Source organism: Schistocerca gregaria, chromosome 1, assembly GCF_023897955.1.
Source record: "Schistocerca gregaria isolate iqSchGreg1 chromosome 1, iqSchGreg1.2, whole genome shotgun sequence".
NCBI classification, from domain to species: domain Eukaryota; kingdom Metazoa; phylum Arthropoda; class Insecta; order Orthoptera; family Acrididae; genus Schistocerca; species Schistocerca gregaria.
Genome location: NC_064920.1, coordinates 1016220539 through 1016234423, shown reverse-complemented (window position 1 = coordinate 1016234423; position 13885 = coordinate 1016220539). Strand labels below are relative to the sequence as shown.

Here is a 13885-nt window from a genome sequence, read left to right as displayed (position 1 = left end):
CGAAAGATATCTGGCAAACTGGGGGAAATTTTTGCCAACTAGAGATCATTAGCTTCTATGCCCTTTACTTGATAAACGATTCAATGGCTTACTAAGTCTTCTCTGCAAGCTATGCAAAAGTCCCCTTTCAGTATATTATTCTGGGAGTCACGGAACTAATGTCATTCAGCGTGGCTGGTGTTCGGCCTAAAAGCGCTGGTACACGTCTCAGCCGAACAAGGGTAAAATGGAGAATACTTTAAATTTCTCCATTGCACAGCTTTCCGCAGCTTTTGTTTTTTGCATTCCCAGCAACTTGTTTATATAGGGAAATAACTGCGATTGCTCGAGACTTCACGTTAAACGTAGCTGGTGTACGTGTGATTGCGTTTATAGTGTTAGTGTCGAGGATGCGTTCTGCAGGACGAGGCGTCATGAACTGCGAAATGTTATTAGATCGTAAACACGCGCACACTCCAAAGACATTTCTGTAGTTGTTTTGAAGACTAGATATTCTTGTGATATACGTTTTTTATCGATCATTATCAAACGAGAGCAGTCGTTCCACTCGGTCATATAACAGTGCGGCATGGGAAGAGATGTTCTGTTCGGGGAAGGCCGTCGGGCGGCTCGGCGGACGTGGTCAATTGGTGTGAATGATGACCTGTGCCCTAAACAGTGTCGCGGCATGGACGGGCACGTTCGCGGCTCTTAAGCCGGGCCGCTCTCAGGTAGTTGAAGATCGGTTAACTGTACACGGCTGTCCGTGAGAAGAGTGTCTGGCTTTGTGTGCGGACTGCTCCCTGCCTCGAACCATCCTCGGGCCGCCTCCAAACCTCGCGCCTGCTCTTTTTCACCTTTTGTCGGAAAAGTATTCGGACCACATTATGGAGTCAAGGAATTTCGGCGCGACCAGCGTGTTCGTGAAAGGCAGGTGCGCGAGACGCATGCGCGGGCAGCTGCGGCGCGGATTAGCGGCGCCCCAGCGCTGGGAATGGGAAACAACCGCGGCGTTTGTCGTCCTGGTCTGGAATGCCGCCTCCACCTCGCGCCGTAAGCCCTCCCAGGACACCCCACTTACACAGCGAACGCTTTCGTCAGTCTAACGTCAGTTCGCACTGAGGGCTATTGACTAAAGCTGAGCAGAACTAAGCCTCCATTCAGTAACCTACCCACAGTACAATAAACAGTGTGGTGGTTGTAGCACTTACACCCAAACCTCCAGATGTCAGGCACTCAGATCAGTACCTAACATTGTACGTCGATAGAGTATCACATGAAACACCGGTTTAGATCGTGCTATGTACTCTCGTTCAGTAGAGCATGCGTAAACGGTAAACGATAATTAAAAATAACAGCGAGAGATCGTCGTACCACATTCACATGTGCAAACCCCAAGTGTGACATTTCTTTAATTTTTTACGCTTGAAACTGTTAGATGCGAAAACATTTTCCTGTCTTATAAAAGGACTTTTCAGAGTTTGTAGCAATGTTCTTTTGGCAATTCTAAAGATATTGTAGAGGTTGTACAGACAATTCTCGAGACAATCTAATCATACACAATTATTCCTTTGCTTTCACAGACGAGCCAACTTGCTCCAAAGCTGTTTGTTGTCCTTAAAGGCCGACCTCTGTGGCCGAGAGGTTCTAGGCGCTTCAGTCTGGAATGCGTGACTGCTACGGTCACAGGTTCGAATCCTGCCACACACATGGATGTGTGTGATGTCCTTGGGTTAGCTAGGTTTAAGTAGTTAGTTCTAGAGGACTGATGACCTCAGGTGTTAAGTCACATAGTGCTCAGAGCCATTTGAACCATTTGAGCCATTTGTCCTTAAAGAACATCGTTCTTTGAGTACTCATACACACCAGTCCATGTTCTCAGAACCAAATTTAATCGTAGACTCTCACTCCTCCGGCAAAATGACCAGAGAACTGATCAGGATTTTTTTTACGAGAAGTGGTAGTGGAATAAATCGGTGGAGAGAAACTTCTGCTGATAATGGATTCTTACCAGCCCCACAAAGATGCTAATGTTCTTTGTGACAAGTGCTTACAAAATAACCTACCGGAAGACAAAATCACAGTTCATATAATCCCAGCAAACGTAACCTCCATTTGTCAACCACTTGATCTTGCAGAATATACGAGCATATGATGCATAAAATGTTTGATGCTGCTCGAGATTCTTCGGAAGAGATTAGTTTGCAAAAATGGAATAATCGCGTTATGCTTCAGTCCTTCACATAGAATCAGTTGTGTTCTCCACTTTTCTATAATTCTCACAGCCACAAGTGGATAATGGCTAAGCTCGTTGATGAACCCTGATCCTTTGAAATTTTGACAAAGTTACGTTTCATACACAAGCTTTCGTTTAGCAACCTATAGGGTAGATGCGCAAATGTGGGATTCATGAAATGTGCTTGGTTTACGAAAGTAATTTGGACGTTCAGTGCTTATTATTGATCTTACTACTACTACTACTACTACTACTACTACTACTACTACTACTACTACTACTACGATGATGATGATGATGATGATGATGATGATGATGATGATGATATATTCAAAAATAATTATAAATTACTCTATATAACTATTATTAAAGTACTGTCCTCTGTAGATTTAAATGTGTGTGATTTTATAATCCTCTAATGATATGTACATGTGGCACTATTTTGCTATCCTGTGACATCTGTACTATGAAATGCAGATGTAGCAGTTTTTGGACCACAGATTAGTAACACACTACCAGGGGCTTGAAAGACTAGGTAGCTTATAATTGTTAACTTGTATAGTATAGGAATGATCCTTAATCACCGGCAACAAAAAACTACCATAAAAAACTGGGGCTCCTGAAATATAGTGACTAACGATACATTGTTGACAGTTTGCACACAATAGTCCATGTTATGAACTGACAGTGTAGGAAATAATTGTCGCTTAGTCTGTTACCATACTTATAGTCCATTGCAAGCCAGGATGAGACTAAGAATTTATCTCTGTGTGAAAACAATGCAATCTCCTGTGGAGAAATATTTTTCTCTACAGTAAGTTGAGAGTGTTGTTCCAGTATGTAGGGATGCAAGTTCATGGCATGTGATTCTCAGTTTGTCTGCTCCTGCCTGCTAGAGATTTTTTGAAACCAAGAAACTGATATCCATGTTGTTGTTAGATACATACTGCTGTTTCTGATGTGTATCCTATGTATCATTTACTTAAATAGACAGTGGGGCTCTTTTTGACATGGGGCAGTTAATTGTAGCATATTTAGCACCATGGTGCTCTGGTGAATATCTTGATGTTTTACCAACAGTGTTCCTTAAAATGTGAAAAAGCCTTAGTCATCTGGGCTATGTAAATTTTTGCATATTATCTGTGGCAAATATGAAGGTATTTTTGTAGATATCTCTTAGCCTGTGGTCACTTCAAACTAGTGATGTCAGATGATTATGAAAGTGCAAAATATTGTTCATGTGGTGTTACATACGTACTTCAGGAGGGCAGTGATATGCAAAATGGGTTTGACGATCCCTTATTTCATCCTTATTACTCCATTTTAGAAAATAATTTTTGAACTATGAATTAGTGCCAGTCAACAAGAAAAGACTTCTAGATTATTGTTGTAAGAAGAGATTCTCTTAGAAAGTAAAATAATTATTTGCAGTTTGGTTCTTTATGAAACACACAATGAAAAACATAATTAATATTGGAATTACTTGTGAGCATAGTGCCATAGAGTAGAAAGAGCAAACTGTTTCTGTTTGTGAAAGATGTGTGCATGGGCACCACATTGGAAATTTGATTAGAGGTAAATGTTAAGCAAATCTGTTTGTTGCAGGTGTGCAGATGGGTACATGGGACAAAGGTGCGAATACAAAGACTTGGATGGAACTTACTTACGTAAGTAATATAAGGTTTGAATTGATGAAAATTATCTCTCATTCCTGAAGTGACCAATAACTTACGTTTGATTTTTGTATTTTGTGCAGCATCCCGGCAGCGTGTTATGCTAGAGACGGCCAGCATTGCAGGTGGTGCCACAATTGCTGTGTTCCTTGTCGTTTTTGTTTGTATAGCTGTTTACATTCACCTACAGCGAAAACAAAAAGAACTACGAGCCAGGTGAGCTCTTGTTTGTAGAAATTATTCTCTCTCTCTCTCTCTCTCTCTCTCTCTCTCTCTCTCTCTCTCTCTCTCTCTCTCTCTCTCTCTCTCAAGGGAATTACTCCTAACTCTGATTCAATGCTCATCCTCATTTACCCCTCACTCTCATCTTACACCTTACATTCAGCTTATCTCCTGTATTTCCCTTATCACCATATTCTTTCCCCGTGTTTACTCATGTTTGACAAGAGTTATTTGTCGTGTCATTTTGATCATTGTTTTTAGCTAATTTGTGTGTGCACTATGTATGGGGTTAGTCAAACGAAAACAAGACAGATTGGGGGTGGTGGGGGGGGGGGGGGGGAAGGGGGAATAAGTAAATTACTTTTATTTCAAAAGTAATCACCATTACTGTTAATTCATTTATCCCACTGTAAGACAGGAGTCAATGCTTCCATGTAAAAAAAGTTTATGCTTGCCTACAGAACAATGATGGTACTCATGGGTGTCTTCAACCGGAGGAAATCATTGGCTATGAATGTGTTTCTTCAGGGCTCCAAAAACATGGAAGTCACACGGGTGAGATTTGCATTGTATGGAGAACGTCTAAGGGGCTGCTAGCGGAACTTTGCTGCTGTTTACTAGAAACATGTGAGTGGGCCCACTCAGTCCCAAGGTTGTTTAGACTATGCTGTAGAAGTTTCACTGGGGAGCCCTTCCAAATCCTCCAAACAGCATTGTTCTCTTCCCTTGCAATTTCCAAATTTTTGGAGTCCTGAAGGAAGACATTTGTGGCCGTTGATTTGCTTCAGATGAAGAGGTAATGTCAGGGTACATCTTTGCATAGGTAACTGCAAACATTGCTCCATGAAAACATTGACAGTCTTGTCTCACAGTGGGATAAATGTATTAACAGTTATGTCAATTACTTTTACAATAACTAGCAGTTTACTTAGTTTTCCACCTGTCTCATTTAAATTTGACTGTCCCTTAGACACAGGAAATTTGTTGCCTTTTTTAGTTACAATACTTTAACAAGTCATGAATAATATTGGGCGGTTTGGCACTGAAGAATTGCCGTGTTAGAGATGTAAGTGATAATACAACAGCAAATTCCACAACTTTCCTTTATTTCCTGTTATCTTGCAAATAAGGTCATTGCAGTAGTGCCCTTACTAAATCTAGCAGCCTTGCTACTTTCATTTGGCCATTATTCACAGTCTGTATGCTAACCATAGATGGATTTCTCACTCATCTAATAACTACTCACATGGTTATTTGAAATGTTAAAACTTTCTACTGTGCAGCACAGCACTGGAATCTGTTTTAATAAATTCTGATTATAACCTCTTTGTTTTATAAATGTACAGTGTGTCTGATAAGTAATGCTACAATTTTCAGGAGGGTATTCCTGGACCAAAAAGAAACAATTTTTTACAGTTATATGGCCCATAATCATCCTATATTGAGATAATAGTGTGATTTCAAGACTTTCACCTAGTGTTAAGAAAACTTAATGTGGTTGACAGATGGTCTGTGTAGTTTATTACCCAGTCCGACGTGCTTCATAAGTGATAAAGGTTATATTGGGATTGTGACATGCCAAGTCACTCTATTGGTCTCAGTCCTCTGGATTTTCTCTTGCAGGAGGAGCAGCAAGTATCTGTTGTACATGAGTGAAGAGAGTTTCTGACTGTGTTTCTGCGTTTGGAACCAGGAACTCCATTGTAAAGTTCATACCATTACATTTCCAGTACTTGTATGATCATCTTGTTGATACATGTACACAGAGTACAATGTGGGATTTGTAGTCTGCCATGATGCAAACACTTCATATTCTGAACCTAGTTTTAGTGATGATTTGCTATCAGGTCATCTTCTGTTAAGTTTTTATTACTTTACTTTTTTGTTTCTTGCATGACAAATGATGATTAATTGAAACCCTCAGCTGCCGACAGGTGTTGTTGATATAGTTCGATGACAGTACTTGAATAATCTGTTGAGATTTCCTCATAATGTGTGTTGTGTTAGCCTTGATTCACTTGGTGACTATTTTGAAAACTACATCTTTATGCTTAAAAGTTCATCTATTCAGTGCTGTTTGTCAGCTTACTTTGTTCCTATGGTTTTTACTAATAAACACAATTTCACTGGCAACTTGGTATAATAACCAAACTAAATGTATCAAGGCAGACCTGCAGATCACACATACAGCTTCTGAACTTTGCTATGGTTTTACATACATCCTAACAGTGACATTGACAACATCATATATTCAAGTTGTTGTTGTAGGAGTATTAGTTGCTGTTGTTTTTATAAATAACCTATTCTTATGTTGCAGTTGTACAGACGGTAGCAGTCGAGACATCGAACAACGACCTTTCAGTAGAGATGTACTGGCCATCTCCATTGGTAGATCGAATCAGACTCAGAATTCATCTGTAAGTGCATTTTCCGTTTGTGTGAATTTGAAATTTTATTGGTGCATACCATTGTTTGAAGTATTGCTTATCTGTCTGTTGTCTGGTTTCAGGAATCTCATATGCCAGTGGAAACAGCAGGCTTCACTACGCTTGTTACTCATGCCGGCACAGAACAGTTGCCTAGCAGTCAGTGGCACCAACCTGTGTCGAGAGCGTGAAGAATGTGAATAGTTCCGTCTGTTATTATTTCGTATAAGTATTTTGCTTGATGAAAATATATTTATTGTATTGTATAAGACACATACAGTTTGGCAGCCAGAAAATGGATGTGTTAATCACTCAGCATGTGAATATCGAGATAGATCCACAGTGGTTTAGACATGTGTTCAGTTTGTGAAGTAACATTCTGTTGCTTCTTGTGTTGTTAATTTCTTTCATTTCTCTTCTTTTTTTTCTTTTTACTAAATAAGACTGCCTTATTTCCCTGATACATTAGCATGGTAACTGACTGTTTGGTATGGATGAATATTTTTACAGTGGCAGCAACTGTATCAGTTTAATGACAAAAGTATTGCCTTTTTTATGCCTCGCAGAGGAATATAGTCTGTCTGATGTTAGAGTAGGCTTATATATCTGTTTCTTGCTGGCAGGCGAGTAGATGTGCTTTGATAAAAACGCTTATTCACAAATGTTCATGTTCAACCTCTTGTACTGACTGATACATAGGAGGAAAACCTTGTTATTATAGTATTACACCTGCAATAGAAACAGATGTAATGGCATTTCATTAGTGAGCTGACAGTTGATACCGATATGTACTAAGTCATTACATATTGTGTTCTGGCACGAGTGATTCCACTTATTACATGATATGTGGGACACTGACCTAGTTACGTACGACAGTGTCAGGATAATTATTATCCTATGTAATTACTGTAAAGCAAATTATCTAGTAATCACAACACATTCCGTTCACAGTGACTTTCTTTAATTTGTATTTATTTATTGTTGTCAAATTGCGGTTGCTAAGTTAATCATTACATCATAGATCTAACAGAAATTTTCCAGTTTTCATTCATTTGTTGTTTATTTTATTTTTGGTTCTAAATACAGAATTTGTGTTTATTTTCACAAACAATATTTCCCTGTAACTGTTGGAAGCACGATAATTCTCTGTAATGCCAGGAAACAGTTTAGTTTCATTCTGTATCAAAAGTTGAATATTTTGTATGCAGAGTAGTCCATTGGAACGTACTGAAATACATTGGAACGTACTGAAATAAAATTTGTTTATTGCGCTGGAAGATGAGTTAACATATTCATTAATTAAACTCTGGCAGCTGTAATATTAATGTTGTTTTTGTAATATATGTAAATAGTAACAAAAGTATAAAAATGGAAGTATTCCAAGGTAAGAAAGATTAAAAGTCTTTTCATAATTTTTGAAAATCTGAAAATATGCATATATTTATGTATATGTTCGTGCATTTGATACCGGACTATTTCCGTACTAACATGTATATTTTGTAGATATTGAGAAGAGCCTCTGTTTTCATCTCTGTACAAATTTTTCATAATCTTACAGAACATACTACTTATTTCCATTCTTCATTTATAATTACTTGGTTCCTAATTTATTATTATTGCTATTATTATTTTTAGAAGTTAGCACTTGTATTCTAATCCAGTTATAAGTTTGCATATGGTGTACATATATGTGTGCCTGAAAAATAGAATGTATGGAGATGAATGTGTGTGTAATTAGCCTTCTTGGCAGCTGTTGTCCTGTCTGGTAATTTGCTGCGTTTCATTCCAGCTTCCTCTTGCTAACTTGGAAGGAACATTGTTGTTACTGATAACACTATACCTTGGCTGCAAGTTTTATTTTTATATTAAAAATTTCTTGTTTCTCTTACACATGAATACCAAAGATATAAAGTTAATATTTAATATGAGGCCAACTTTCTCCCTCAATAATCCATACCAAAGTTTCAGTCATAATAACTGTATATGCAAATATATGACTTCTGCAGTGTGAAGAATTCTGTAGAAATGAGCATCTAGCCTCAGTTACAGATGTTTCAAAAGGAAAGTGTCAGCATATGTGATGGTGGAAGAGACTAACCATTCTTAATGATTAATTGCGGCAGTTAAAACTAAATTGTTAATTAGAAGAGTAGCAGTGATGTATTCTAAATTTTGCCCATATTTATTACTCACATGCTGAGTTTAGCTTCAATGTGATATGTCAGCTTTTAAATGTGTATGTGTATGTATATACACAATGATAAGTATTCCAAAAACAGTTATGCACTGAACATATTCCATAGTTATGTTAATTATTAATGTTCCTAGAGTAATTATCCTCACAAAAATTTCAACTAAACCGACTTATTTTAGACAGTTGTACCATGGCTGCATGTTGTTCTGGTATTGTCTAAATAATGTTGCACTTTGTTTATCTTTATTTACATGCAGAGTTATCTTCATCAGAATAACTCAACAAGTCAACAGCTATTTCATACTAGTACACAGTATATGAGACAGATTGTGATGTATTTGCATTCAATAGCATTTAGAATTTCACACAATATTTCACAGATTCTCAGGTATTCAACAAAACAGTGGAAACACGAATTCCTCGTAATGTATTCTTGCCACCAAATATGCGTAAATGTCCTTCAAAACTAGTCACTGGTGTGAGCAAGAGTGAGAGCATTTGCATGAATGTAGATTTTTTGATTTAACTTTTACAGTGCATTATACTTCAGTGTTTTTCTATGTCCAAAGATTCAGTGTTTCAATTGTCTTTAATTATCATGGTAATGTATTCCATATTTAAAACATCTACATGCTTTAATGTTTAATTTATGAGTTATAGTTGGTAATATCTGTGTATGAAGACATTGCAAATGTTGTACATAGTATTATGCTTCCTTTTTATAAACTCTTATTTTTAATAATTTGTTGTGTTCCTTATGCTCAGAAAACAATTTTCTAAAATGTATTTCATGTTGTTAAAATTGTAATAATTGTTGTTATGGTTGGTGTATTGTCATGAATTTGCAAGTAAATTTTTTAAAAAGCAAAAATATGTGTAACACATAGTTTCTTTATGGATACTGTCCTCCACTTCCAGAATCACACTTCTGTGTTGTAAATCTTTCGGTCCTGCCATTTGTTGTACTTACATCCAGTATAATTTGTTGTATTACTGTTAAATTTCATTCTAATGCGTACATTAACATAAACAATCGGTTATACGTATCACGAATCTTGGTTTTGGATCTCTTACTGTAGGATGCGCTTAAATTTAAAAATTGGCATAAACTGAATTGTGTGTGTAGTATTTTATGTGGCAAATACAAAAGTAAAAAAAAAAAAAATCAAAAATAATGTTTTCTGTACCAGAAGTGTGATTTTTTTTGGAATTGGCGGCTGTTACAGATTAGAATGCAGTTAAAGGATTTGGAATACCTGCAGCCATGGTATTTGCCAGTGACAAATTTTTTAATTTATTTTGAAACAAATCAGATATAAATAACATTGATGTCTACAGTCTTCTAATACAGCTCTCTCACTGCCAGATGCTTCTTTAGTTGAAGCATCTAGTTGGCAGTGTAAGAAAAGTATTAAGTGTCTTCACATCTTAACGACACATTGTGTATCAGGTGCAGTTTAATTTTGGAAATAAAGTACTCAGTTATGTGGAGCTTTATGAAATGTAACAGAATCTCAAGAAATTGAAACTAAGATGTTTGTGATACAAAAATGTTTCCACACAGCCATTTTATTCCGAAATTGCCAGACTAATACTGCAAAGGAATATTATGGCATAGCCACAGAGCACTCGCTGTATTATTATTTTATATAAGCTCACCAGCACAATTTAGGCAATAGTTGTTGTACTGAATCTGAAGTAAAACTGCGGTAGCCTTCAGTAATAAAACATGATCAAAATATAAACAAAGTTGTTTTTAATCTTCCTTTCCTCCTTTTATTTAATTGTGAATTTTGTTAACGAATGAATAATACCCACAATTACTGTTAGCAGTTGAGAGCTGAGTATTCGGTTACAAATAGTGTGTATTCATGAAAATGAAAATACTATTCAAGAAACTGAATAACTGGAATGAGGGGAAGTAGTAGTGAAAAAGTAATATGTACAGTGTTTCTTTTGTTTGAGATTATGATTTCTATGTTTCTCTTTTGCATTGTTTTGAAGAGATTCCTCATTCAAAGTATTTTTTTTTTTTTTTCACAACATGTTGGCATGAAATTTTAGTTTGATGAACAGCAATTGGCAGTGGCAGTCTAAGGCCTCTCCCTTACATTTCATTTCAAATGCGCAAACCTAGCCACAGAAAAATCTGCAGGATCCCTCATCGCTGCTGCAACTTCAAACATACACTCTCTCCCTCTTCCCCCCTCCCTCCCCCTCTCTCCCTCTCCCCCCTCCCTCCCCCTCTCTAACCCTTCCCCCCTCCCTCCCCCCTCTCTCCCTTCTCCCTCCCTCCCCCCCTCTCTCCCTTCCCCCTCCCTCCCCCTCTCCTCCCTCCTCCCCTCCTCCCTCCCCCTCTCTCCCTCCCTCTCCTCCCTCCTCTCCCCTCCTCCCCTCTCTCCACCCTCTCTCCCTCCCCCCTCTCTCCCTCCCCCCCTCTCTCCCTCCCCCCTCTCTTCCTCCCCCTCTCTCCCTCCCCCCCTCTCTCCCTCCCCCCTCTCTCCCTCCCCCCTCTCTCCCTCCCCCCTCTCTCCCTCCCCCCTCTCCCCTCCCCCCTCTCTCCCTCCCCCCTCTCTCCCTCCCCCCTCTCTCCCTCCCCCCTCTCTCCCTCCCCCCTCTCTCCCTCCCCCTCTCTCCCTCCCCCCTCTCTCTCCCTACCCCCCCTCTCTCTCCCTACCCCCCCCCCCCTCTCTCCCTACCCCCCCCTCTCTCTCCCTACCCCCCCTCTCTCTCCCTACCCCCCTCTCTCTCCCTACCCCCCCTCTCTCTCCCCCTTCCCCCCTCTCTCTCCCTTCCCCCCTCTCTCTCCCCCTTCCCCCTCTCTCTCCCCCTTCCCCCCTCTCTCTCCCCCTTCCCCCCCTCTCTCTCCCCCTTCCCCCCTCTCTCTCTCCCTTCCCCCCCCTCCCCCCAGTCCTCCCCCTCCTTTCCCAATCCTTAGCTGCTGGGCTTTAGAGAGGATGTTAGGAGAGTATTTAACCCATAATTTTTACACTTTTAACATTCTTCTGAATGTATATATTTTTTATTTATTTATTATTAAATATTCAGCCAAACATAAAATGAAATAGTCTGAGGTGAAAGCCGGATGTCAGTGTCTGACGGGCACAACATTTTGGCAAGTGACGATGTTGCCAACATCAGGTATGCTTATGAACTGATAACCTGAGAGCTGTTGCAAGACCACAGATGCTGTCTGCATGTACCCTTGCACCCAATCTTGACTGGAGTGACTTGGCAGTGGGAGGAGAGGTGGAGATGCTGCACGCAAATCCATACCTGGGTGTGGACTACTTTCAGAAATAAGTTCAAATGGAGAGGGGTGGGGTGGGGGGAGATATGCCCTGCACAACTCTCAGGCATTAGTTTGTCAGCACATCTGATGATCACAACGTGGTCACTTGCCGAAATATTGTACCCATTGGGACACGGGTGTCTGGCTGTTCACCTGTGAGATAAGTTACAGAATCGCAAACATAAAACATCATTTGAAATTTAAAAAAAAGTGTAGATAAATAGGAAAAACATGCTGGCACCCTCTAATATTGAACTGCTGTAGTGCAACCTACACCCATTTGAATGTGCTTACTGTGTTCATCCCTTTGTTTCTATCTACAATTTTTACCCGCACACTTTTTTCCATTGCCGAATGAACAATTCCATCATGTCTCAGCATGTGCCATATCAACTGATCCCTTCTTTTACGCAGGTTGTGCCATAAATAACTTTTTTCCCTCTCTTTCAGTTCAGTACCACCTCATTTTTCATTCTGCCTATATATCTATCTATCTATCTATCTATCTATCTCCCTGCCTGCCCGTCTTATCTGTCTGTCTGGCCATGTTTCATCATTCTTCTGTAGCACCTTATTTGAAAATCTTCTATTCTCTTCATGTCTGAACTGCTTATTGCCCATGATTCACTTCTGCAGAAGGCTACATTCCAGCCAACTTCTTAACACTTGCGTGTGTATTAGGTATTAACAGACTCCTCTATATAAATATGCTTTTCCTGCTGTTACCAATATTCAGTTTATATGCTCTCTTTTTTTGGCCATCATGTTCTTTTGCTGCCATTAGTACTTCAGTCCTCAGCATTGTCTGATTTGACAACATTCCATTACCTTTGTTTTACTTTCATTTACATTAATTTTATGACTTCTTTTCAAGACACTATCCATTCTGTAAAACTGCTCTTAAGTCCTTTGCTGGCTTCGACAGTGTCATCAACAAACCTCAAAAGTCTTCGCCCCTCCCCCTTCTTCCCTAAACTTTGATTTCTTTCCTGAATTTCTCTTTGGTTTCATTTTCAGCTCGCTCAGTGTGCAGATTGAATAACATTGGGGACAGGCTACATCTCTGTTTCACTTCCCTCTTAGCTACTGCTGCCCCTTTATTCCCCCCAACTGTTGTAATTGCTGTCTGGTTTTTGAACAAGTTGCAAATAACCTTTTGCTGTCTGTATTTTATCTCTGCTACTTCCAAATTTCAAAAATTGCAATCCAGTCGAAGTTGTCCAAATCTTTCTGTAACTCTTCATTTCTTAAGCTCATCTTCTAGAATAAGGTACAACATGGTCAGTATTGCCTTGCATGTTTCTACATTTCCCTATAATCCAAACTTATATCCCTGGGTTTGGCTTCTATCAATTTTTCATTCTTCTGTAAGTAATTCATGTCAGTGTTGTGCAATTGTGACTTAATAAACTGATGCTTCGATGATATTCATACCTGTCAGCACCTGCTTCCTACGAATCAAAATTTTTACATTCTTCTTGCGGTCTGAGGATGTTTCACATGTCTTATATATCTTGCACACCAACTGGAATAATTTTATCGTGGCTGGCTCTCCCAAGGATCTTGGTTACTCTGGGCGAGTGTCATTAACTCAGTGGCCTTGTTTCCACATGGCTCTGTCAAATTCTTCTTGCAATACCATACCTCGCATCTCACCTTTACGCACTTCCTCCTCTCTGTTTATAATGTCGCCATCTAATTTGTTTCTGTTATGTAGCTCTGTAAATTCCTTCCAACTTTCAGCTTCCCTTCCCTTGCTTAATTCTAGCTTATCAACTGAACTCTTCATACAGTTGTTCCTCTTTCCTCTAACGGTTTCTTCAATATCCCTGTAGGCAGCATTTAATTATGCATGCTTGTAGT

General features: G+C 39.2%; 1 protein-coding gene across 2 annotated transcripts in view; it reads left to right on the top strand.

Annotated features, from left to right (window-relative positions):
- Positions 1-10221, top strand: part of LOC126278886 (probetacellulin-like) — a 408506-nt gene extending 398285 nt beyond the window's left edge. For both annotated transcript variants that reach the window (XM_049979163.1, XM_049979170.1), the window contains 4 exons: positions 3821-3882; positions 3972-4104; positions 6428-6527; positions 6620-10221. In XM_049979163.1, coding sequence (XP_049835120.1) covers positions 3821-3882; positions 3972-4104; positions 6428-6527; positions 6620-6727 — 403 coding nt within the window. In that variant the 3' untranslated portion in view covers positions 6728-10221. The remainder of the gene's footprint in view (positions 1-3820; positions 3883-3971; positions 4105-6427; positions 6528-6619) is intronic.
- The last annotated feature ends 3664 nt before the right edge of the window (positions 10222-13885 follow it).